Source organism: Meleagris gallopavo, chromosome 16 (assembly GCF_905368555.1).
Source record: "Meleagris gallopavo chromosome 16, MGAL_WU_HG_1.1, whole genome shotgun sequence".
Taxonomy (NCBI): domain Eukaryota; kingdom Metazoa; phylum Chordata; class Aves; order Galliformes; family Phasianidae; genus Meleagris; species Meleagris gallopavo.
In genome coordinates, this window is record NC_139419.1 from 8,826,468 (window position 1) to 8,853,201 (window position 26,734).

Genomic DNA, 26,734 nt, shown 5'->3' on the forward strand with positions numbered 1-26,734 from the left:
GTCCCTTCCAAGCCCTGCTATTCTGTTACTATGTGGCTATAATGTTAAGACGATGGCATAATTAACAGTGTACAGCTATAACACTACAGTCAGAATGGTGATTCATCAGATTGTCTGAACAGTAATTGGCAGTCAATACCAAAGAAGGCACATGCTGACACGGTCACTTCAAAAGCAATACCTCCTATTTATTTCCATGAAAACTACAACGATAGCATAAAATTTTTCTGCACTTCTTAAATTTGCATGACCATGCATATTTTATCACTTTATATTATTAATGCTAGTATAAATTTATTTGGGTAGGTACTTACAGTGTTAAGTTAAACTCAGCTTCCTTTCCATATTCAGTAATTTGTATTTACATATTTTTAAAAAGGAAAGTTGGCCTAGAAGCATCTTCTGATCTTGAAGCAAGAGCAGGGCGACTTCAAAAGAAAAATGTGCTTAAAAGGAAATCCATGCTTATCCATTTTTAATATCAGGTTGAACTACTTTTAGGATTCAGAGGATACAGCCTGTGAGCATAGGAATTGAGGGCTGAGCATGGATATTGAGGGCTGAGTCGAGCAGATGTTAGGCTGGTTGGCATTGCAAGGCTTGCTGCCCCATACCCCCCTCTGCCAGGGGTTTCTCCTGTGCCTGCTGCTTTGCCTTGGGCAGCTTTGCAGTCCCTCCATGAAACTGTTGGGCTAGCATGGCAGAAAACAGAGCTTTAGGGGAGAAAAAGGGGATTCTAGGAAGGATTGTATATTCAGGAGCAGCAAGTACCAAAGTGATGTAGGGATGCATGGGGAGCTGGTACCTCCTTTCTACCCATGACATCTTGCTCAGAGCTGGTCATTGTGAGGTTTTCCTTTTCTCATGTTCCTTCATCATTCCTTCATCGGTTTGAAGGCAGTTCTTTCATTTCATGGTTATGAAGCATTGGTTTCCGATCGAAATGCATTGAAATGATGGATTAACATATAATATTGGATATAAGATGAAGAGGAGTACATGTAACGTAATCATGGTCTTCAGTGCTACCTGTTCATACCGATAGTATGAGTGGTTTAATAAAGAAACGCTCATTAACATACACAGCTTTCATATGGCAGGTATTCTGAGTTGGGGCATCATTATGAACTAAAAAGTAATGCAGTTGTCTCTTCAGTTGTATCTATTGCTATATCTATGTAACAAGGTAAAGATTTGAAAGCTGTTGTCCAGTTGTACCTGTTTGTGTTTGAGTGCTTTTAGGAGGGCAAGAAACAGCACTGCATGTTATCTGTTTGTGTGAGCTGTAAAAAGCCTTCAGACACACTTCCCTTTCTTCACAGCTGTTGTTGCTCATATTATCTGTGTGTGCTGCGTTTGGCTGTTGCAAACTCCTGTTCCATCAGGTTGAAGAAGTGCATTTTCTGTGGATATGCTTTGTAGGCATAAGCATATTTGCAGATACTGTGGCAATGCAGCATTCTCCTGTGTGTAATAAGTGAAACCAAAACTCTGATGGTTTTTGTTTCGTTTTGTTTTCTTCTCAATTTGATGAATTCTAGACTCCGTTTTTGTACAACTTTGGAATTGCCTACTTTCTGCTTGATGAGAGGTGTTAACACCAATTATACATGAACATTTCTGGCCGGGACAAAACCGTAATCTTGTGTTATTTGAAGTCATATCTTAATAATAAGTAACGATTGATTTTTACAAGAAATAATGGTATACTTGGCAGCAATTAGAATCAGAGTACGGCGAGGGTTGGAAGGGATCTCAAAGACTACCTCGCTCCAGCCCCAGCTGGTAGCTTGCTGTTTGCTTTCTGTATTGGATAAAAATGTATTTCAGATTTCCACTTTTTTATGTTTTTGTTTTTTGAATAAAAATACGTTGGATGTGAATCACTGGCGTAATTCAACGTACTTTGCAGAGGAAACAAAACAGTTTGTAAATCTTAGGAATTCAGTGGATCATGCTACAGGGGAACTTTCAATTCCTGAAAACATACTTTCATATGGTATTAGGATTAATATTAACTTAGACATTTTCACATATTGTTTGAAGCCCAGAAGGACAGGTATCTTAACTATGACTTGCGTCTAAAATATATACCTGTCCAGGACTGAACGATGTTCTCAGCAACATCTTGGTCAGTGTGCTGTCCACTAGTTAACAGTTACAGTGGTGGATGTATGAGTCTCTCTTCTGGGTTTGCCACCGATGTGCTTTCTGGTTGCAGTGTACCTCATGACCAGAAACTCTCACAATACTCCTCAATCCTCTGTCCTAAATTCCTCAAACTGCTAGCTGGTGATTTTGTACGTGAAAGGATATTGTGTACAGGATTATTTTCTCTGTTAATGGATGCATGAGCACTGCTGTGCTAGAAAGTGGTCGGCAGTGACTAAATAGTGAAGATTAAACCAGTGTGATAGTTTAGAAAAAAACAGTGGCAACTAAATCCAGCTGGTTTTACTGATTGAATTTAATGCAGATATATTTTGTTTTCATGCTGAGAAATAAATCCAGTCAGGAGGATATCCTACAAAACCATTGTTGGAATCTTTAATCGCCACAAGTGGTCACAGCTTTGTTTATACATCTTGTCTGAAAGCTGGAGAATGTTCCTATAATTAAGTTTAAAAAAGGGAGTGTGTAGGGAAAAAGGAAGAGAGAGCAGCCTGAGAATATCCGTTCAGACAAATGTCCTGGGATGATCAGATTTGTTCTCAAGAGATGACTGTGTGTAATTTTTAAAGGCCAGAAGAAACAACTGTACGGATTCTGTGCATGGGTAAAGATAGGTTTGTTTAGTTTTAAGCCTTGTCTTGTGTAAATATCTTCATGCTTGTAAGATGCCTCAATTGCAGAAAAATGAAAATCCATCAAATCCTTATTTGCTAGGAAAGGAAATGCTTAATGCCACCAGTTTGTGGCTGATGTGAAAGGAGGAGAATATTTTTGAAACCAAAAATTTAATTGAGTCATAAGAGTCAGGTAGTCAGGTTGATTTGTGAGATCAGAGAGTAGTGTTTTGTTTTCTGTCATTAGATATTGTAAGAGCCTTTATGTTTGCTGACTCGGGATTATTTTGCTGTTCTCTTGAGAAACTGAACTCTGAAACTGGGAATTGTGGTGAAGCAGAACTGCATTATGTCTTGGTCAGTGAATGTCAGGTGAAAGGTTAATAAGTGAAAATGTTTAAACACAGGAATTTTGATGGTTCATATAACATGGGGAACTGGAAAGGATTTAGTTTCTGCTACTAGGAAAGATGTAGGTATCAGAAAGTACTAAATTTTTCTCTCTTCTCTTGGAATTCACTCCTAATTTTCACTGAGCTGTGGGATGTTGATCTGTCGTGTTTCATTCTCAATGTGCCAAAGATTTGCTTTTCTTAGATCTTTAGTGCCTACTTTCTCAAAAATACTGTATTTGGATTGATGGCTTTTAAATAACGCTGTTAAGCTTGCTTCATGCTTAATGAATGAAGGAAAACGAAGCACAAAACAAAGTTAAATGATGATGTGAAGGAATTATCAGGAATGTTAAGAATTGCATTTTAAAGTTTATTTTTATTTTAAAAATATTTCTATACTTTCAGTGTTGGCATCTGAGAAGTGAACTGATTCTACTGCTTTTTAGTAGGGCTTGTTGAGAGATGTGAGTACATAAGATGTCTTCGTAAACATCAGAATTCTGGGCTAATGCTTGTGTTTGGGTACTGTGCTTGTACTGCTGATAGAAGAAAAATTACTGAAGTGGCATCAGAGCAGCACAACAAAACACTGATTGCTGGACAGTTTGTTTTGTGTTTTTTGGTAACACATTTAGTGTAGACAAACCTGCATTAAAAGTGCATATTCCGATGTCTATAGGAAGTTCATTTAAATGTATTTAGTTCAGTTACTGTAATTGATAAGAGATGGGCCGAGTTGGAATACTTGTTCAGTACTTCTAGAATTACCGTTGTTTTTACTACTAGATATACTCTGTGGTCTTTCCTTCTGTTTTACTACTTGGCCAAGAATATTATTTGTACTTCCGACAGTGTTTATCCTATTTAATAAAATTATCCTTAGGCAGATGGCCTTTCTATTTAGTAATACCTGAAACTCTGAAGTTTTAGGAAAAGGAAGGGCTCTCCTTGTAAGCCAGAAGTTTTTCTCATGAATGACTCATTTCCAAAATAGAACATTAGTCTTTATTTGAAGATTAAAAGATAATGTAAAAGCATGATGCAACTATAGTTTGTTCTCTCTACTGAAATGCATTTCTATCCAGATCTTCATTTGTAAAAATGTAAAATGTTCGTGCTAACTCCTCCCATCCTTTGTATTTGGAATCAGTGAAAATCAAAAACAAAAAAACCCCAAACAAACGAACTTGGAAATGCCTCAGAGAAGAGAGCTAGGAAATTCTTACAGTACAAATAGGTAATAGGCACTGAAGGAGCACTTGCGTGTGGAGAGTTATATGAACACAAACTTAACAAAAAAAATAAAAAGTCTTGGCAGTGTGGGCATCACTTGTGGCACGTACCTGCAGTATTTGCTTAGGACTTTGAAGGTGTTTCAAGGCACTGTGGTACTCTTCAGTCAAATTTGGTCTCCTGTTCACTTACTGTATGTCTAACGTCAGCCTTGATGTTACACTTTTTGCCTGTGGTTTTCAAATTTTTGAATAAATCAAATGAATATTTTTCTTTTCACAGTGGAGCCATTGAAAGTGCTTGTTCTGTTTTCTGTGAACGCCTGGGCACATCAACTCTACAGGTTTCCTTTCCAAAGAAAAACTATTTCTAGGCTCTCTCCTCAATATCTGCCCTGCAGGTTGTTGAGGCAGCTCACAAAGTCACATGGACTGTTTGCTGTTATACACTAATACTACCAGATATATATTTTTAAAGGTTTTTTAGGTGTTTTCAAATCACTAGAGATCGAAGAAAAGCAAAGAATAACTGAAGAGAAGAACACAGTAGATCCTTACTTGTAAGGAGGAAGTTGAAGTAGTGGTGGGTGCCCTTTTGCATTAGTGTTTTTGTTTTTTTTTTTAAATGTTTTTAGCTGCAGTTGAGTATTTTCTGCTAATTCTTTCCTTTCAGACAAGATAGGAACATCCTGCAACGCTCATGCTTCAAAAGCTTTCACTGAAAGACAGAAATACTGCTACTAAATTGTGAATTAAGAACAGAATTGAAAGGAGGGAAATAACTGTGACATACCACACGGCTTTCAGCCTCCAAAGTTACAGGCTGTCACCACGTGGTCTGTTCAGAAACTTTGGCGAGTTCATTTTCCCATTGATAGCAGTGGTAATGCGCAGCCAAAAGAATGATGGGAAAATGGCAAATGCTTTCAGTATAATTTCCCACTCTGCTCTGTGGTGGCGCATCCTCACTTCAAACTCCATGTGTAGTTTTGGGCATCACAGAATAAGAAACTCATAAAACTCCTAGTGAGTGTCCAGAAGAGGACTGTGAAGGTGGTGAAGGGTCAAGAGAGTGAGGAGAGACTGAGGCCAGCAGAGTTGTTAGACCCAGAGCAGAAGAGTGTGAGGAGAGGCCTCATGGCGACCTGCAGCTCCTCACAGGGTGTGAGGGGCAGTGCTGATCTGTGCTCTGTGGGCACAGCGACAGGGCCTGAGGCAACTGTGTTGGGGTCTGCTGAACCCCAACTCTTGTGCCCTGTGGAAATGAACACATTCCATTGCTTGCAGCACCCATGGCTGTGCTCTGAGCTCTGTGACTAAGACATTGACAGTGCAATAGTTGTGTATTTTAGGTTTGCTTAGGTTTGAATGGGGAACGGAGCAGCCAGGCCCAGTGGGAGGTGTCCCTACCTGTGGCAGGATGGTTGGAACGAGATATCTCTGAGGTCCCTTCTAACCCAAAGCACTCTCTGATGAATCTATGATGAGAATCCCAGTCTCTGTGCACCCACTGGGGTACCGTGGTGTTGATGTTGGTGTTTCCCAGCAGTCACCCTGGCCTGGGCCTGGTCTTCCCAAAGCCCTGCCAGGTGCCCTGGAACCTCCCTTTTACGTATCCAGCCTCCTAGTGAGATAAACAGCTTGTCCCTATTTACATTTAGCCTCATCCATCCCGACTTGGCTACAGCGATTCCCTGATTTGGTTTTTCAGTCTCCATTCTGACCCCAGGCCTGCAGCTCCTCCCTGGGAGTGGAGGGCAGTGCTGAGCTATGCTCTGTGGGTGCAGTACAGGGCCTGAGGGAACAGCATGGAGCTGCTTCAGTGGAGGATTGGGTGGGAGTCAGGGGAAGGTTCTGCACTAGGGAGTGGCGGACATAGACCCAGCTGCTCAGGGCAGTGGGCACAGCCCCATGCTGCCAGAACTCAGGAAGCATTTGCACAGTGCTCTCAGTCATAGTGTTTGGCTTTTGGATGGTCCTGGGTGGACCTGGGAGTTGCATACATTGATCCTTGTGTGTTCCTTCAAACTCAGGGTATTGTATGAGTCCCCACCTGCCAATTTATAAAGATCATTGAACTGCACTTTGAGAAACATCCCAACAATTAAGTCATCCCTTCTCTGCTGCTAACAGGAGTGCTGTCTTCTAAGTGCACTTTGAATTTCCCAGCAGATTTTTACTTTGTCTTGCATGTGGTAGATAGATACTTATTATATCCTAATGCAAAAGACAGTCTGACTCTGTTCAGTTTATTTCCTTTTTATCTAACAGTATTGTTAGAGAGACAGAAGACTGTCTCTCTGTTGCTGCTGTGATCAGAGGAAATGAAAAAACACAGGAGACAGTCTTGCAGTGCTATAGGAACAAGACCAAGGTGTTCTATTTTTCTTCATTGGTTAGCAGGAGCACAGATATCTTCCACAAATTGCACTTGTTCCTGATATTCCACACCTACAGGCTTTCATTTCATGCTACCTTAAGGGGAAAGAAGCTGCAGCAGCACTCACTGGGAGGAGTTTGTGAAAGCAGCTAATGCAATGGCTTTGTGACTTGAAGAGAAACTGAGCACTGTCTATGGATTCGAACTGTTTGACAGTTGAAGATTACTTTTCATTTGCATTCTAATTAGTATTGCTGGTTACCAGTGAAGGTGAGATTTATCAAAATGTTTGCTGTGGAAAGAAGTTTAAAAGTGGAAGTCTCTTGCTAGTACTGATACTACAAAAACTAATCTAATTTCAGCTACTGATCTAATACTGAAAAAAGCTTTAGCAGTACTTGAACATACTTACAGCAGAGAGAGTGATTGATTATATTATTGATTTTGTTGTTTTCAGATCCTAGTTAACTAATTGGAATATCTGTGGTATGTGTACATAGTGTGCATATAAATCACAGGATTTCCTGAGTTGGGCAGTTTGAAATATTCCAATGTGCATGTGAGACAAAGATGTGATTCCTTGTATAGGTATCGTGTGGATTTGTAAAGTTTGATGTGAAAAGAACATTCCAGTATTGGCATGGAAAGAACTTTTAGGAATGGCCGGACTTCAGATCTAATGAAGGGAAAAAGCAGGTAGACGTATTGAAGTCTGGTATTCTTTCAACAGAAGATTGCCGTTTCCTAAACTGGAAGTAATTTAATCATGTCTGTATCTGGAGTAGCTAAATGAAATAACTTGGTGTAATTTATAATTACTTCATGTCTAGCAAGGCCTGTGGCCATTTGGATTATGTATTATGATTCAGATCCTAAAATGAAAGGAGTTTAACCACTGGATGTCCAAAAAGTAATCAGTGCATTTCATTTTTAAGGTATGAATAGAGACTGTGTTCCAAATGCCTGAAAAAAAACTCCAAGCTGAATCTTTGCTTGTGATCTTGTTGTGTCTGCTAAGAGCACATGTGACAAAGATCAGCTTTAACCTTCTCATATGACTGCATTGTTGCATGTTCCTGTTGATACAGAACCATTTAAGCATTTTAACAATTATTTTTGATGTTCCATTTGAGCTAGAGGGAAAAACTGTTCAGTAACTAAGGGGCTACTTCCAAGAAAGTAAGCATCAAAACTGTTATGACAGGATCATTGCGAAGGAGCTGAATGTTGTGGTCAGTGTGCTCATGCTGCATCAAGGAGTGTAATCCATGACCAGATTCTTGCTGGGGAAAATCTGAATCAAAGCAGAGGTTTTGTGCAAATAACTTTAGATTTGTTAGTTGTCAGAAACTACAAGGGAAGGGGCTGCTGTTGGAGTGAGTGACAGCCGTAGCTGCATGCAGAACATTGGCATCTTCAAGAGCAGGTATTGCTTATCAGCAGGTAACACGTTTGTTTGTAGCCAAGGAGATGGATAAAGTTGATTTAAATACTTCAGGCTCACTTAAGTGGTGTTACACAAAAGCAGAACTTTGTGATAAGCTGTGTTTAGTGATGGATTGCAACTGTATGTTTATTTGAAAAGAATAAAAATGTATATCCAGGTGATGGAAAGTAATTGCTGTTAGGGGTGTTAGTACTATTCTGCTTACCTCCATCTGGAAAGTAGGGGTAACAAATACAGTATTTGAAGGCAGCACCAAGATGCACATCTTGATAATGAGTTTTCTGTAACTTTGACTTTTCTGTGGCTTTTCCATCTGGAAAATGTCATAGGAATAATTTATTTAAATGAAGAATTTTTTTCTATTACTAAAATAACTGGAACAATACCAGACTTGATTTTGGCAGTTTTGGCTGTAGAGCCAAATCTTCCCACCTGTTACATGATAACAAGTTCCCTTAAATTGTCTGATTTCCTTTTAAAAGACTGATTCTGTCCTTAGCCATTCATTTGATTGCCTTACTTACAATTTTATAAAGTAGAATTTCAGTGAATTTGGATGCGTTTTCACCTCCCGTAAATAACCCCATCTAGAAAAAAAAAACTTGAAATAAATAACTTGTTTTTCTTAATCAAGTTTATTCAGTTCTTTGCCATGAGGTATATTTGCAAAGGCTGAAAGGTTGTGCATTTTGCTCTATTTCAGTGCCTGATGACCTCTCCATAGAAGAAAGAGAAGAACTTCTAAATATTCGTCGCAGGAAAAAAGAACTGATTGATGATATTGAGGTAACTGCTTTATCTATAGAATTCCTTAGGAGACTGCTGCAGCAGATTAAATTACAGGAAGCCACAACTTTTCACTCTCTCTAGGTGTGAGCCATATGTAGTGCTTTTATAAGTATGTAAATGGCTGAAACTAAATCTTGTTAATTATCAAGCAGGTTTATGATTCATTTATGTGCTTTTAAAAATGCTAACTTCTGGATTTATGCAATGCTTTATGTGCATATGTACGCAATTGCTTTGTGCAGTCAGGGACTCAGGAAGCAGTAGGCTCGAATCCAGGATAGGAGTGAGAGAAAAATGTGGGTAAATTTTGGAGTTGGTACTGACAGTTTGGTCTTGATCTTCTGATGGGAGCACAGACGTGGAGTTGAGATTCGTGTGTGTAACTGCCAGTAAGATTTATCACTTTTCTTCAGATGATTAGTAAATATTTATGAAAATAAAACCTAACTGATCATACTAGTGCATGATAGATAATTTCAAAATGAGTTTTAATGTGGATTAACAATTTACTTTCTTCTTTTGACAGAGATTAAAATTTGAAATAGCTGAAGTTATGACAGAAATTGATAATCTGACTAGTGTGGAAGAAAGGTAAGTAATGCTAACATACAGACATGATTCATTAACGCCTTGAAACAGCTATTCCAGGAACAGAAAATGAAAGTGGATATTATGCTAAATAAACCTTTGGTCACCTTTGTTCTGTCTGTTACAAAGAGCCATAAGTGGGAATGGGATAAGTTTGACTTTGTCCCATTCAGGTTTGTCATTTGTTCAGGTGGAGAATAGGTTGATCAGAATGCAGTATTTGAATTGTCCAACTAATAATGAACAGTTCACTGAAGCTGCAATCATTTGAAGTAACAGTAAATAGTAACCTACTTTTCCCCCTTACACAAAGTGAATGTCCCAGTTTTGTTATGATAGAAAATTTGAAGTAGTCCAAATGCAAATTAAAATAAACTCATCCAGAAATTGTTCTGTCGTATAAGAATAATTGAGAATTGCTTTTTTCTTTTTTTTTCTCCTTTCTCCATGTATAGCAAAACTACACAGAGAAATAAACAAATAGCCATGGGAAGGAAGAAATTCAACATGGACCCTAAGAAGGTAGAGTTATTACCATTGTATTGTTTGCCTGGAATCAGACTTCTGCTTCTAAAATGATCTATGGCAAATACAGTCTGTTTTCTTACAGCATTTCAAACATTTCAGATTATATAAATTGCCAGCCATTATTTGTATATCCTTTTAACACATGAAGCAGGAGGTGAATCTAGAGTCATTTAGTCATTTACCAAGCATGTGTGCTTTTTTCACTTAAGAAAACATGGTTTTAAATACATATATGCATTATATATATATATATATGCATATACATATTTATAAACAATAAAATATGCCAGGTGTTGATTGCAGTGGCTTTCAGGGTGATTATTTGTACCTGATAGAGTGTGTTCTATGTTGACGTGTCAAACAGTTCTAAAAGTACTTAGATATTTGGCTACTAGTGAAGTAATAGATTTTATATATATCTATAAAAATGCTCCCTGATTCTTCCAAAATGCCTTTAACTTGCTTCTTAGTTATTCTCATATGGGTTTATATTTGCATATCTAAATTCTGTTTGTGAAAAAGTCACATGTGAACATTTATATATCTGTACGCTTACATAACACAGATACCTACCTGTGTTGCTTGGACAAACACCAGCAGGCAGAATGTCTGTTTGTGAAGAATCTTCTTTAACATCTTTCTTGAAAGCGTTTAAGCTTTGTTCTTCTTTCAGGTTGTATTGAGGTCAGTTATGATTTGATGGCTTTTCTGTAATGTTCAAGAGCAGCAGTGGCTGCTGTTCTTCTGGCTGCTTTCAGTTTAGTAAAAACACGCAAGCATTTTGTGATACAAAACCCTTCTGAAGCTGGTGACCATGTCTGCTATTTTTCATTCTGATGCCTGTGTAACTTCAGCTCTGTTGAGGGCAGAATATCCCTGATATTCTGTTATTTTCCTCCATCTCTTTTGCCTCTTGGAATTTTGTGGGAAAATCACACAGTGATGCAAGCTGCCTTCATTCCAGTGTTAACTATTTTTGCTGCTGTTTGTATGGGATAAAGTTATTTCTGTAAATAGATGCTGTGGCCACATTACTACTGTAACATAATATAAATGTGGTAAATGGACTTCGAGTACTAATTCCTTAAAAATGTCTGTAAATCAGTGGTGGCCTGCAGTAGCTCGATGCTCAAAAGCTGGATTGTCTCTCTGTTAGGAGCTGCAACTTTAAATTGCACGCAGCTGAAATGTATGTTGTTTTAATGCTGAATGAGAGAATGAACTTCTGGTCATTGTGACAACAATGCTTTTCCTTCATAGCAGGAGGGGAGGTGGTCTCCGTGGTTGGGAATGTGAAAGAAGCAGAGTAACAGTACATTCACTGAATCCTCAAAGATTTTTTTCCCTTAAAAATCCAATAATGTAGATGTAGTGTTTTCATCATCGAGCTGATTTCTTTAATCATTTTTATTTGAACAGTTTTATGTTTTCTGACGGGGTAACCTGAATGTAGAGTGATTGTCCCCTGACCCAAAAGTCATTGCTGAAAATAGCTGTGTTGAATGCAGTTAGGTTACATCAGGTAAAGGGCTGTGATGGTCAAGTTTGGGAAAAACAAAACCGACAAACAAACAGCAAAACAAAACATGAAGCACTTCTGTAATCCCTGTGCAGGGGACACGAAGCTGTGCTTTGCATTCCTAGCAGTGGGTGTCACTGCTGTCCGTGGTGGGCTCAGGAAATGGATTCCCTATGACATAAACAGAATCTAAAGAAGTGCAGAGTTTATCAGCAAGTTGCTCTAAAAAATGAAAATCAGAGATTTAATTGCACAGGCTTTTAAAAAACAAACAAACCTAAAAATCATACAGCATTAGTTAGTGAATAATAAATTGTTGTGTGATGGTGACTTTGTGCGTGGAGGTCAAACTCGTATGGCTGCCTTCTGTCTTATATCAGACTTCATAAAGAGGAGTTACACCGAGACAAAAGATAGTGGGGGAGTTGATGAGTGTTTGGCTGACCTATTTTACAGTGTATTCCAGACACGAGAGTTGTCCCAGACATTCCTTTCCTGTCTGATTTCTGCTGCTTTAAAGATCTGAAGAATAAAAAAAAATCACAAAGAAACAACAAACAAAAAAAGCCCTCAAACCCAGTGATTTTTGCAGCATGCTCAGGTACCTGTTTCTCTGCAGGTATCTTTTGTTTTCCACATTTCCAGCCATTTCCATTTTTCAGTAACCTGTGCAACTTGTACAAACTCTGGGCAGTCCGTTTGCATTAAACATGAATAGAGCAGTCTGGGTGTTGAGCAAGGCAACCTGCAGCTGCAATTTCTGATGTTTGTTGGAAGGAGGGTGCTTTCTTGGTTGGCAGATCTGAGAAACTTTTTGTATTGCTATGGAGAAAAAAAGCAGTATGTTTCATTGTCAGGTGGAGATTTTGCACAGATGTTATCAAATATGCTTGAGATGATTTGTTTTGAGGAAATCTCAGCTATTACTGCTTCAGAATAGAAATGATGTTTTCTTTGCAATGAAATCACATCTGTTCTGAAATGACTTCTAAAAGTACTAAGTTGTCAGACTACCAGCATGTGATCAAACTGAGCTTCAGATGGTGAAATTGTTAGGAGAGAGCTGCATGTAAGACTTTGGTTTTGTATAATAAATTATTATCTGCCTGACCAAAAAAAAAAATCAATTTACTGACCTGATTTATCACAGAAAATGAAGTATTGAAGCTTAAAATAAATGATATATATATATATATATATATATATATATGTATATGTAAAGAGTTGTCCACGCTCTACAGAGTAGTGGAATGAATCATTTCCAACCTTTATGTAAACTTCAGATAACCCATAGACTCCTTTGTTTCCTGCTTTGCAAAAAACTCTCTGGGCATCCCAGAGTGGGCAAGTTCTGAGGCCAGTAATTTAGACAAGTGTAGGAATCCAGGGGCTTGATCAGGTGTGCACTGAGGTTGGGGTAAGGCTCCTCCTGGCTTTGTAGAAGCTCTGTAGCAGAGGCCCAAGTGGTTTCATGGACAGCCCTTTGTGAGTACTTTAATTCAGGCACCATTTGCAGTCAGCCAATTCCCAGAGTCAGCATAAAGTCTTTAAACTGGTTTCAGTATCTTCAGCCATAACTTCTGCTGCAAGCAGTGGCTTGATGTACTGGGGTGCAGTTTGCAAATGCTTTATTTTTTGTCATGGTGGTGATTAAGTCATTCCTGCATACCTCTTTGTTATATGATTTTAAAGATTATCTTCAGACATTTATGCAGTGTGCTGAGCAGGCCAACTTACATTAACCTGTTAAGACAAAACTTGATATTTCTGTAGTTAAGGAATTCAAACTGCCACCTGGTACTTCTTGCCTTAAAAGTGTGTTCCCATTTATATCTGCCAACCAATAGAAAATACTGCTTATCTGACTGGGGAAAAAAAAAAATCATTTGTTTACTATTTCATGTAAAATAGATAAATAAAAACAATTATAAACCTGTTTAACTCTTACATGCTGTGTGCATGTCTGTGACACTATATTGATGCCAAATGTTACGAGCAGTATTTGCATAAATGCTGTGGAAGAAAACATAATATTCCCTTTCCTCTAAAATTGCTTTTCCTAGGGAATACAGTTTCTGATAGAAAACGACCTCTTGCAGAACACTGCAGAAGACATTGCACAGTTCCTTTACAAAGGAGAAGGATTAAATAAAACGGTAATCGGCGATTACCTCGGTGAAAGGTAAATAATAATATTGAAACTTCATCTTGTTCACAGAGCATACTTAGCAATTGTAGTAGTTACCTTCCCCTTCAGAGGCTGCACAAAAAGCTTCTCCTCACAGATGTAGAAAAGCTACAGAGGGAAGTAATACTTATTAGATGTTTTTTTTCTCTGATTAGTTGTTGTTCTTTCTGAATGAATCCATTGTTGAATAATATTTCATTGTAACTTACCATTTTGAGAAAATATCCTTAAATTTGGCATTAGAGCAGAATTTAATACCATAAGCTTTTGGAATGGTGAAGAGCTGTATTGCAGCAGTTTTAGTAATTCTTGACACCGTCCCTAGACAAGGTGTGGCTTACAACTGATTATAATTGATAGGAAAGAAATTACTTGTTAGAGTTGATCATTCCTGGGACGGTAGTTGTAAGCAGGTTTTAGTGTCATCTCTGTACACAGACTTCCCCTTAGTAAGGAGGCATCTCTCAGAGCAGCTGCACCAGTTCTAGGGCAATAAATGTGCAAAATGCAATAAAATGCAAATTGCTCCCATTGAGGTGCAACCCAGGAATGGATTTTGGGAAAGGGAGCAGCAAGAGATAGAAGTAGCAGGTAGGTTGGAGTACATGCATCTGCGTGCTTGCACATGTTCTGGTTCTAATGCCAGTTAGGGAGGTTTAAAAGCTGACTCATTTAGGATCTGCTGCTGTAGTGATGTGTTCTGGCAGATCCCCTGTGAGACATCTGTAATCTCTTTACAGCATCAGCAGCTTGGTTGTGCACTGTTTCCTCCTGACATCAACAAGCTTAATGAAAGTTTTCACTGTTGTACATGTATTTTGAAAAGGTTTTCTGTGCAGTTTCTGGACCATGTATGGAGACATTGCAGCAATTTCAATATGAAAGCATTAGGATGTTGAATATTTGGGTAGTGTTGTGAAATTACTTGTATGTTAATATCTACTAAATTGTAACAAAGCTTGCATAAAGCAGTCTGTATGCATTTTTCAGAGTTATTCTCTACCTCCTGAAATACTTCCAGTATTCTACTCCCAAGCCTGTGCTCCCAAGCAATCTATGTGCTCATGCAGAAAGATCTCACCAGTATAACCAGTCCCATTGGCATACTGTAGAATGGTCACATTGCTGCTCACATATAAAGTTCAAAGATGTATTATTATTTCAGGACCATCTTGTGGATTTTTCATTATTTAAATATGAGAAATTGTAGTGATTTGTACTGAATAGCAAAAAATAAAATAAAATTAATGAATCTGGTAAGTTGGTGCTAAAATCTGAGAATTGTGAAAAGGATCTTTTGCTATATTAGTTTGCAGTGTTGGAGCTGCACCAGCACAAGCATGACTCTTAATCCAATGTACATTAAAACCAAAAAGAGCAAAAATTAGAGTATGAGGCTGATATTTGTGCTGATTTACTGCAGCTTTGTGTACATGTAGGCAAGGTGCATCTTTGGCTTAGGATAACAAAGCAGCCCCATTGAGTGCTCTGTGTAGTTGTACTTTATAGGAATTCACTGCTCTGCAAAGCAGCATGCAGCTCAGTTGCTTATTACTGAATTTGATGAGAATTGCTTCTTTTTGCTTGACGGAGCTGCTCTGTGGTTCTTTGAACAGTCTGGAAACATCTTAATAAATGGTTTGCTTTCAAGTATTTGCTTGTGAGTTACAGATTAGCTACAAGCATTTAGTCAGTAACACAACAGATAATTCTTGGTGAATGCACACCTTTCTATTTTTGGGTGGAGGCCGATAGGCAACATTCTGTCTTGATTATGTATTTAAAGCACACCCTGAGGATTACAGACCTTTCTGCTTCAGGCATATGAATGAAGTGGTGGTGTAGACTAAATTATATCTGCATTCAAATCATTCTGTGTTTATCAGCTTTTAAATATAACTTTTGCGTTCAAATAACCTTGTATTAAAGCATAGTTGGGCTCATGCTTTGCATAATGATGTCAAAGATAGCTGAGAGCAAGCCAAGTCAAAAGCTTTTAGTAAACTTCCATTGTAACAATTTTTGAGAATAGAATAAGAATTTGGTACATATTATGTACTTCTTTGAAAAAGCTGTTCTTATAAGCAGTTGAAGCTTATTTGTCCTACGTTGTATGGCTAAAGAAATTAATCCTACCTTAACTGTACTAAATAGATTTATCAAATATTTTCCCCTGTGAGGGTAGTTGCAAGAATAACAAATATAAAGCAAAGAAAGACAGGCCACTTTCAGGGCATTTAAAAAAGCAGTGATAAAATCTATTCAGGTGTACTGGCTCTTGATAGCTTAGCTTTTAAATGCTAGCAAAAATGAGCAAAAACACTAGCAATTAAAATTGAACGTGATAACAGTTCCTTTGGTTTGATTTGATCAGTATAATCATCTGTTTGTTTGCTTATTCTATAAGAAAAAGAGGTAACTAAGAAGGCTTTGAAGTTCAGCATTGTAATTGTTTATTTCCATTTTTCTCTTTCACAGAGATGAATTTAATATTAAAGTTCTTCAGGCTTTTGTTGAACTCCATGAGTTTGCTGATCTCAATCTTGTACAAGCCTTACGGTGAGTAAATTCGTTCTGTTTTTCTTCCTGTATTAAATTGTACGTTCAGAGGAGTCACTGTGTTGATGTACTTGTCAGAAGGCTGATGTAACACTCAGCATGACTCTGTACCTCACTAGGCAGGTTAGCAGAGGCAGTTCTGTTTTAGTACTTCCAATTGTTTGTAGCTATGACTTTTTGGTGCGCCTGCCAAATGTGAACATTTGAAGACCAATTTTATATCTCAGCACCGAGATGGGTTAAAAACAAAGCCCCAGCCAAACAGATCATTTTCTTTGCTGCCCTCTTCTTTATCCCTTTCTTCCACTTGTTGCTATGGGTGGGTGGGAGAGCGCTGCAAGCCAGAATTAGTGTTTGTGTGCAATTGCACAGAGATGGACTTTGTAGAAGCAGTTTCTTCCTACTTAATTCATATTTACCCAACTGTCATGTGGGGAAAAAAAAAGTGTAATTTTTTTTTTCCTTTGGTGTGTAAACTTGATTTCTCTGAGATGGCAGCATGGAGTTACCTTGTGAAGCATACAGTGTTGCTTATGGAAATCCACAATTAATCCAGGAAATTAAGGTGAAATAGACACTTCTGCCAGTCTCATTGCTTCAAGTGGCTACCCCGACAATAGATAAATAGAAATGTTCATGTGATCTTTGTTTCTGGTGCAGCACCTTGTGATGTGGAGTCAGAACAGCTTTGCTACGGTTGAGTGATGTGGTGATGTTAGCCTGAGCTGCCTGAGGCGTAAACTAAGGCTCTGGCTGATGCAGATTATCTGGAAGGCTTCATATCCCTATCTCTTTTACTCAATTTAACTGTAGGCTGGATTTTATTCTACCTTAGCAGCTGCTTCTATTAAATGTTTGTATTTTGGTAGCTTACAAAATTCGTGATCTGGGTTGGAACCTTGTACAAGGTGAGTAAAAGTCAGTATGTAGAGCTAACCAAGCTAAGGATGGCCTGTGACTCTTTGATATGAAGTCCTAAAATGGAAACTTATGAGAGCAGGAGCAAGTGGGTATTATATTGGCACCCACTGTACAGGGAATATGGAATTTTTTTTGCATGGCAGAGCATGTAACTTTGCTGGTCTAGGTTCTGTTTTAGTTTAGATGATTGTTTTGCTAAAAAAAAAAGAACAAGTGATTCAGTTAATTGGAACTTTTCAGTTTCACCATTTGCTGAAAGTGAATTTGTGAAGACTTCTGTCCTGTATGCATTCCAATGTACCTATATATAGAAACAGTAAGTTAGGAAAGTAAAAACTCTATTTCAGTTCATGCTGTTCTCCTGCATATGTTATAAAATTACTGAGATGATATCGATGGTATTGTGAGTCTTTCTTCTTAAGTTCTGGGTCTGATCTCTGTAGGGTGAACTTGCACTTGACAGGCAGCACTTCTCTCCATGCACTGGTGTTTCTCTTGTAGTTGTTTTCATTTTTAAATGTTTGATTAATTCACTTAAAGATAATAAGTGTTGCTGTACTCCTTCCTTCTCTCCCTGAGCAGAAATATTTTATCTCCTGTTTCTACATTGTAAGTAAAGTCTAGCTGAGTGCTTATTGCTCTTAGTAGACAGGAATCCCAGGGAGGATTGAACTGTTTTTTTTCCTCTGTAGTATTCTCATGAAAAAATGGGATGCATACAGAAAATTGTTTACTAGTCCTGAAAAAAGAGAGTCTCAGAATATGAACTGCCGTATTACCTTGCCTGATAGCATGCAGTGTTGCTGGCTGAATTTCTGGGTTAGCCATCTGTGCATGTTGCTTTATGATAGCTCCTGACTTGTTTGTTGAGAAATTGAGAACGTATTTCTAGGACATTTTATATACACATTGCTGGTTTTTGTTTCTGATTATTAGCAATAGATGCTTAATATATAAATATTGGATTGAGCCTAACAATGATTCTTCTTTTCTGTAGGCAGTTTCTGTGGAGCTTCAGACTCCCAGGAGAGGCTCAGAAAATTGATCGTATGATGGAAGCTTTTGCTTCACGCTATTGCCTTTGTAACCCAGGAGTTTTTCAGTCTACAGGTTAGTTATATATGATATTAGAATGTTAATGTTCTTCTACATCTGGTGCAAGGAAACAGTGGCTAATTTGAAAGTTCAAAATAAAATACTATGTGGAATAATCATTTCCTGAGAACTGTGAAAATGCTGCTATCTGATCTTATATTTCACATCTGGAAAGTACAAGCTGATGGTCAATATTCATTTCCACTTACTAAACTCTGCCATTAATATGTAAACTAATTTGAGCATATGACACACTTTAGAAATGTCACCAGACTGTTTTGGCTGTGTGTAGCTGAAATGCTGAATCACAGCCTGAACCAGTAATTGACACTTGGTGGAAAGACAGGGCCAACCCAGGGGAGCTCAGGTACCTGCAGTGTACCTGAGGGAGCGGAAGGGTTGGAGCCTGGATCCACTCCTTCCCAGGCCTCGTGTAAGGGTTAGTAGTGGAGATGAGGGTATCTTGCTGGAGATCCCTGCCTACCAGAAGCCTTCCAAAGGTAAGCAGTTTTTCTTCCTTTGTTTCTGTGTCCACAGCTGCTGCATTTGGGCTTGTTCTCATTTGCTGCAGCCTAAGATTGTGCCACTTTGCTATTATTGCTATACTTTCCATCATATTGTACTATTATAGCATTACAATGGGTATTTGAGAACTAAGATTCTAGTGTTAGATATCTCACTATCTCCCTAAGCCTAAACAGTCTTGAGCAGTGGGTCCAGGAGAATCTCATGAGGATCAGCAAAGCCAAGTGTAGCGTCTTACACCTGGGTTGTAGCAATCCCCACTATCAGTGCAAGCAGTGGGATGAAAGGATGAGCTCCTGAGGAAAAGGGCTTGTGAGTTCTGCTGGATGGTAAGCTGGGCATGAGCCAGCAATGTGCCCTTGCAGCCCAGAAAGCCAATCGTATCTTGGGCTGCATCCAAAGAATCTTGGCCAGCAGGTCAGGGAAGGTGATCTGTCCTTCTGTTCTGCACTGGTGAGACCCCACCTGGAGTACTGTGTCCAGATCTGGAGTCCTCACTGCAGGAGAGACATGGATCTGTTGGAGCACATCCAGAGGAATGTCACAAAAATCCTCCAAGGGATGGAACACCTCCCTACAAGGACAGGCTGAGAGAGCTGGGGCTGTTCAGCATGCAGAAGAGAAGGCTCTGGGGAGATCTGAGAGCGGCCTTTCAATATCTAAAGGGGAGCTATGGGAAAGAAGGGGACAAACTCTTCAGCAGGGTCTGTTGTGACACCATGAGGGGAAATGGTTTCAGACTGAAAGAGGGGGCGATTTAGATTACGTAGGTATATATTACATATAAGGTCACCAGCTTTTCCCTTAGGAGAATTGTATCTTTTCTTTATAGCAATCTGCTTATCAAAGACTTATCTCTGTTAGATATGCAGCTCAGTTTTCTATTGAACTACATGCTTTAGAAATACTTAGGCCATAAAAAACTAACAAAGCTCTCCCATCCTGCACAGAATGGCATAGTATCTTAGCACTGTTGGTCTGTTTAGTTATGTGCATGCATAGCTTCCTTCTGATACCTGATTTGAGGGTAAAAAAGTAGGCAAGGAAAAGGTTAATGTGAAGAAGGTCAGCAACAGCTACAGAGGGAAATCCTTACTGAAAACAAAATACAGAAGATGCAAACACATCTTTTCTTAATTTAGCAGAGAGATTTCCATCCTCTATTTTCTTATGCATGATCTTGTTTGAATTCTGGGAGAGCTTTCTACAGTCACAACCACATCAAGAGGCATGATAAGATCTCTTTTGTTATCCTTTGGTATTGGCACCTTTGTATGCCAAGAAATTGAGTCAAGTGTTATTTTCAGTTTTATTTACATGCAGTTCAAGTATTATTTTGAAGAGCTACTTCCTCTGGGTGTCTGTGATAAAACTTCGGAGGCACTTTGAATTGATGTCTAATGGACCACCAAGCCTGTATAGCATCTACTGTAAACACAGAAAAGTAAATCATTTTTCAAATCTGATTTCAGATACGTGCTATGTGCTGTCGTTTGCGATCATCATGTTAAATACCAGTCTGCACAACCACAATGTCAGAGATAAACCAACAGTGGAGAGGTTTATTTCTATGAACCGTGGAATTAATGAAGGTGGAGACCTTCCAGAGGAACTACTGCGGGTAAGTGAAAATGGTGAAGGTAAGGGGTTGCTTTTTGTTTTGTAATAGGAAACTTAAATACATATGCTACAGTTTTCAGACTGATTTCTCAAGGGAAGTAAAAAAACATTTTCTGCCATGCATAACCATTTGAGAAACTGAAAGAAGCGTTCATTGATATTCATGGTCTCTTTCAGTTAGTTGTCTCTAACCTTGATCTTATATTGAGAAGAGATTGCAGAGGAAGTCCTCTGTGTATCTCTCAGTAGTATCCTTGTAACAGTGTTCTTATGGAATTGGCTTCTTATCTAGAAATAGAATTCTTTCCATAAGTCAGAGAAAGTAGGAAAAATAGTTAAATAATAATGAAAAAAATGACTGTTACTGCTTTTCTATTCTTTCCACATGTTGTGTGGGGCTTCCACCTCTCCCCTAAGCTAACAGTAAAGGTATTTACTTCTCTAACACAATGTGATGGTCTGAAGTATTACCTAAAAACCCAGATTTGTTTGGCAACAGTTATGCTATATTAGAACGATTTGAGAAGCTGAAACTTCTGCAATACTGAATCCTGAAATAAAAATGTATTTGTTGGGAAGTACTTACAAAATCTAGAGAGAGAGTTTATAGAGAAAGTAATTTAAAAACAAACTTATTCAGAGTAGTAAACAACAATTGAGAATGGATGGTCCAGAATTTTTTGGCAGTATTTCCTTTGCTTTTTGTACAAATAAACTGAAAAGCAGTAGGACATTCTGGTTGTATTTTCTGATGGACATTACTAACTTTTTCCTCTTTTTTTATTCTAGAATTTATATGAAAGTATTAAGAATGAGCCATTTAAAATTCCAGAGGATGATGGAAATGATCTAACGCATACATTTTTTAATCCAGATAGAGAAGGTTGGCTGCTGAAATTAGGTTAGTTACAAGAACAGCCTTGCTGCTGTGTCTGTTCGTTGTTAGTGTGTCTGCTCCTTCTGTGTCTGACTGCTTCCTTATAAATGTAATACGGTTCACGCTGTAATTTACATTTAAAAACGTATAAGCGAAAATAAGTAACTCCTTTACAACTGAAGGTTGTTACTCCTTATTTCACGTATACAAAGCAGCAATCTTGTTTCAGACTTTGGAGTTTTATTTCTGGTATCTGAGAACTGAAAACTCAGCAACAGAAAGGAAACTCGGTATGGTATTTGTTGTGTGCCGTGATGGATAGATAACAGCTAAACCTCTGTGTAGTCACTGCACAAAACTCATGTGAAATTTCAACTCAGTTTTCTGTGTGCAAAAATAGGATTTCTTGTCAAAGAGTTATTTTTGTGTGTCTTTATTTTTCCATATTATTTGTGAGTTTCTCTTGGTTTGGTTTTGGCTATGATTTTTTAATGAGTGGTTTAAATGTGCCTTCTTGTTTTCCTTATGGCCTATGACCTATCACCTTTCTGTTCTGTGACTGGCTGTCTCTGCTTATTCTGCATTAGGAGGTACGTATCTGATTGCTTTCCAGTGCCCTCTTGTTCAGTTGCTCATTCTTTTATTTTCTTCCTCCTCCCTCCTCTGTTGTTTATTTTTTGTTGTTGTTTTCTTTTAGTTTTCTTAGTTATTTCTTTCTTAAATTTATTGTAGCATTTTGCTTTTTCTCTCGGTGTCACTAACAGTATCATCAGAGGTATTCTGTCCACAAAGGCTGGCATGAGTGTCTAGCTCATGTGCAGGTGTCTTCTGCAAAGGAAGGTGTTTGAACATAAAGCAGAAAAATAGAGACGACTTTTTCTGCATTCACTGAAGAATATAACTAGAAGAACAAGTTTGACCGAGAGAAAAACATTTTGTACTCTTACAAAGAAGATCCAGAGCGATTTTGTTACTTGTACATCTGTACGTTAGAATTTTGGAAAAACTTGATTGTATTGGAACTACACATACATCAAAGCTGTTCTTCTTCCTGCGTATTTTCTTTTGTAAACATCCTATTGAGCAAGCCAAATACAGTCTTAAATTAGTGTGAAGCTTAGGGTCGCTGGAACCTTTGGTGATTTGCAGTCCTCTGGCACTGCAGTGTGTTACAGCCTCAGTTAAACAAACGAATCCCATCAGCTTTACTTGTGCTCAGGGACTTTTCTCCTCTATAAGGCAGTGAAATTTGTTTTTTTCACTTGCTTTCTTTCCAATGCAATAGATCTCTTTTATACAAAGCCATTAGTGACACACTCCATTGGAGCCAGTGTTTGGCCACTTGAACTGCTTGTTAAAGAAGAGGGCACATCACACTTGGAGAATGGTGACTGAAGTGTGAAAAGGGATCCATGCTTGGGGTGAGAGGTGGGCTGTGTGCTCATGGAGCTCAATTTGGTGAAAGTTGAGCAAGGGAGAGATGTGGGCCCTCTCTGCTGATGTTTGGAAACCAGTGGTTGTGCTACTGCTGGAAGGACACATGAGAAACTGTTTGTAAATTGTTCATGTGCTCTGCAATGTCTGGTTTTGACCTCTCCGCTATAGAGGTTCCACTTTGTCTAACTACAAAAAAGAGCAGAGCTGATTTCTTGCTCATTTTGGCATGCAGTGGCTGAGCTGCTACAGTTTCAAAGATGACTTTGCAGGTTTTCTCCATGTTATAGTATGAGGCAATAGCTGACTCAGCTAAAAAGCTTTTAAGATAAAGTAGAAAAAAAATGCATGTTCTGGAGGTTGGGGAATAAATTGTCTATATATTATGAAAACTGCAGTTTATATCCATACTACTCATAAGTTTATGCACACACAGTATAAGCAGAGTGCGGTGTGTGTAGAGGAGTACCAGACATACACCATGGAAGAAGTTGTCAATAAAACACATATGAGAGATCTACATAAATAAATGAAAAGAAACAAAGAAACAGGATGAAAAAGACTGGCTGAGAGCTGCCAGGTACTTCTGGAGCAGTGATCTCTGGCTCTGGCTTTGAGCATGGTGTGATGAGAGGCAGCACATGTAGAAACCCATGTTTAAGTGTATGGGACTGTAGGCTGCAGCCCGGCCTCACAACAGCAGGTTATCTGAATAGGGTGCACACAAATGCACTTTGCTAGGTTACGTGCACTGACCAGAAATAAACAGTGCTATATATGTATTTTTTCTTCTTCTTTGTTTTCTCTCACTTGAGTTTCCTGCTTGCTAGGAGGTTTAATCAATGAGGGAATGCTGCCTTGATCCACACTGTCTGCATTGCTACAGACCATCTGCAATCTTTTCTGTTAGGAAACAGTTATTCTGAAATTGGTGGAGATTGTATTCCAGGCTGTGAGTTTAAGTGCTCCATTGTATTAATATTTGCTTAAGAGTTTTTTTAATATATAAAACCAGGATGAAGATGAGCCCTTAAACCCAGAGTCTCTCAAGACCTTATTTTGTATTTCTTACAGTGTCTCTTCCCATTTGGCTCCTGTGCCTTTCTATTTAGTATTGCAGCTCACCATGTTGATTATTCTTTGGGCAGGAAATAGATGTTGTCAATCTTTCATATGTCGTACAGTTTGCTTCTCCTAAAGACGTTCCTAGCTCTGTAGCCTGGCTTTGTGCTTTAGAAAGCTGTGTTTTAAAAATGCTTGCTTTTGTGAAGCTTCTGGCTCTGAATTCAGTTCAGCCGTGGCTCAATGCAACTTCAAGCACCAAACTGGGCTGCTGGGCAGCACCTCTGGTTTTAGCTAGCTAGACTCAGCCAGTTGCTTTTCTGTCAGTGGTTTTAATAAGCCTGCGTTGTGAACTACTGGAGAGAGCCCTGTGGAGGGCCACAAAGATGATGAGAGTCCTGGAGCATCTCCTTTATGAGGAAAGGCTGAGACACCTGGGGCTGTTCAGCTTGGAGAAGACCAACAGGGGATCTTACCAACATGTCTGGAGGATGGGTGTCACATGGATGGGGACAGATTCTTTTTGGTATTGCCCAGCAATAGGACAAGGGACAACAGGGAGGGCATTTCCATGTCTGAAATGGCTTCAGCTGGCAAGCAGCTTGGTGTGTGTGATTTCCTCTAGGGAAGGGAAAGCTGTGACGTTGCTCTTCTGAACAGGACAGGAAGTGACTCCAGCCTGACACAAGATGTGAACTTTGGCTGCCCATCAGGCAGCCTGCAAGAGGTGGTTGCTCATCCTGGTGCCTCCCTGCCTGCTGTGCCTGTGGTGTTTGTTGCAGTGCTTCTGTCCTTGGGAGGATGGCTCTGCTTTTCTCAAATCCGGCAGGGGAGCAGCAGTCAGGAAGCTGAGGCCCTTCCTGAGTGTGGGTTTTATTTCTTGTACCTTGCTGTGCTGTTCATATGTCACTCAGAGCTGGAAAAAAAAATATTCCTGTGTTGGGTTATATAGATAAAGAAGATCTGTATCCCTCTTTGTCTGTGTTTGGCCTTGTTGTGGCCTTTACCTGTAGTTCCCTTAGAATTCTGCCAACGAGATGATATGCTGCTTTATTTTGTTACTTAAGATGTCTTTGCATTTTAATTTATCAACTGGATCTTTGAGAAGTACATGCTCTGCATCTGCCCATTTCTGTAAAGCTTTATGGATTCATACACTGATTTGCTTGGTCCTCTTCTGATAAATGAGGCCTTTTTAGCTTTAATCTTTAAAAGGCTGGCAACTGGAATAAGACAGGGAGCACAGTGCTAAGCCCTGTGGTGGTGTTTTGTGAGCCTGCAGCAATCTTGGCCAAGAAGAATAACATTTTGTTATCAGTAGCTCTTACACGTTAATCTTGTACGCTGTGTTTGTGGTCAGTACAGCCTTATCAACCAGCTTCCTGCTTTCAGCCCACAGTAAAGGCATATTAAATGCACGTTGTATGGGGATGCCTGCAACCATGATGAGTGCAGATCAGATTGCCTTTCAAGTTTATTAAAGAGTTTCTGTGCTGCTGGACAGCTGCAACTAAGTATTGGGGTGGGGGTATAGGCTTATATTTGAGAACGGTTGCTCACTTTGGAAGAAAAAAGTCCTGCTTTGATGCCTTTTTTCTGGAAGAGTAACTCATGGCTTGGTGGAAAAGGCACCTGTGCTCTTGTTATGGCACTCAACTGAGCTGCAGAACCTGGCCGGCTGAGGGGGATGGGAGCAGCAGTTAACAGAGCAGTGACCCTTGGACTGTATGAAAAACGTGGTGGTAGAGTGAAAGGAAGGACTGCCCTGGCAGTCAGCTTGACTTGGCTGCTGTTTTTTCATCGAGCCAGAAGTGAATCAGGGTGTGGTTTGTTGGCTTTCTGTTCCTAGACCGAATACCTGGTGCTACTTGAACCAGCTCTCAGTCAAGTGATGGGAATTTCTGTGGTGACTTAGGTGCCAGTTTGAATGTTTCTGCAGTGCCTTATTTAAAGACCTGTCACAGTGGTTGTACTAAAATGCCACCAGTTCTTCCCTCACTGTCTCCAGTTCACTCAACCATCCATTCTGTCATGGCTTTTGCATCTTGCACTATTTTGCCTTCTCTTATTTCACCACACCTGCTTGCGGATTAATTTTTTCTTGAGATGTGTGTGCGTGTAGTGGAAGCATAAAATTTGAGTCTCTGAATGCTGCAGTGTGTTTGCACTGCATTATCCTACAGGTCATAAAACCGACTGAAAGGAAGGTACGGCATGCAACAGGACTTGGTCTGCACTGCAAATACTTGTCTATGGATTTAAAACAAAACGAGATCCCTAGAACTTCTTTAACAGAAATCCAGATCGTATCAACAAAATTCCCACTATCTGAAGAAGAGCAGATGGATAAAAAATTGTTTCTTAAATTTGTTTAGGACTTTAAGTAAATTGGGAACCTTGTGTGTATTCACAGAACTATTTTATGCAAGGGTGTTCAGTAGGAAAACCAATTATTTGGAGACAGTTGGAATAATGAGTGACTCATTGCTGAATGGATGATGCACAGGTGGTGCCGCAGTCCTGAAGTCGTTTAACTATGGTGGAACTCGGCTTGTATATTTGTAACATGGGAGTTCTTTATGCTCTTCCCTGGAAATGATTCTTGAAAATTTCATTTATGGAATAATGGAGGAGTTCTTAGGTAGCAAACTGCAGAACAAGGGATGAAAGGACTGAGACAGTAATGTGTGTTTCTGAAAGGAGCCAATCCATGCAGCGTGACATCAGCAGGTGTAAGAGTGAGCAGTGCAGCAGCTGCTGCTGATGTGGGGAAACAGTGGCATTTCTGG

At 39.1% G+C, this 26,734-nt stretch overlaps 1 protein-coding gene across 2 annotated transcripts in view; it reads left to right on the forward strand.

Annotated features, from left to right (window-relative positions):
- CYTH3 (cytohesin 3) overlaps positions 1-26,734 on the forward strand; it is a 50,512-nt gene that overhangs the window by 18,166 nt on the left and 5,612 nt on the right. Inside the window, exons 2-9 of one of the 2 annotated variants that reach the window (XM_085237595.1) lie at positions 8,944-9,026; positions 9,556-9,620; positions 10,073-10,139; positions 13,728-13,846; positions 16,331-16,411; positions 18,330-18,442; positions 20,425-20,573; positions 21,362-21,473. In XM_085237595.1, coding sequence (XP_085093721.1) covers positions 8,944-9,026; positions 9,556-9,620; positions 10,073-10,139; positions 13,728-13,846; positions 16,331-16,411; positions 18,330-18,442; positions 20,425-20,573; positions 21,362-21,473 — 789 coding nt within the window. Of the gene's footprint in view, positions 1-8,943; positions 9,027-9,555; positions 9,621-10,072; positions 10,140-13,727; positions 13,847-16,330; positions 16,412-18,329; positions 18,443-20,424; positions 20,574-21,361; positions 21,475-26,734 lie in introns of both variants that reach the window. The other variant, XM_085237596.1, reaches the window with a different exon arrangement.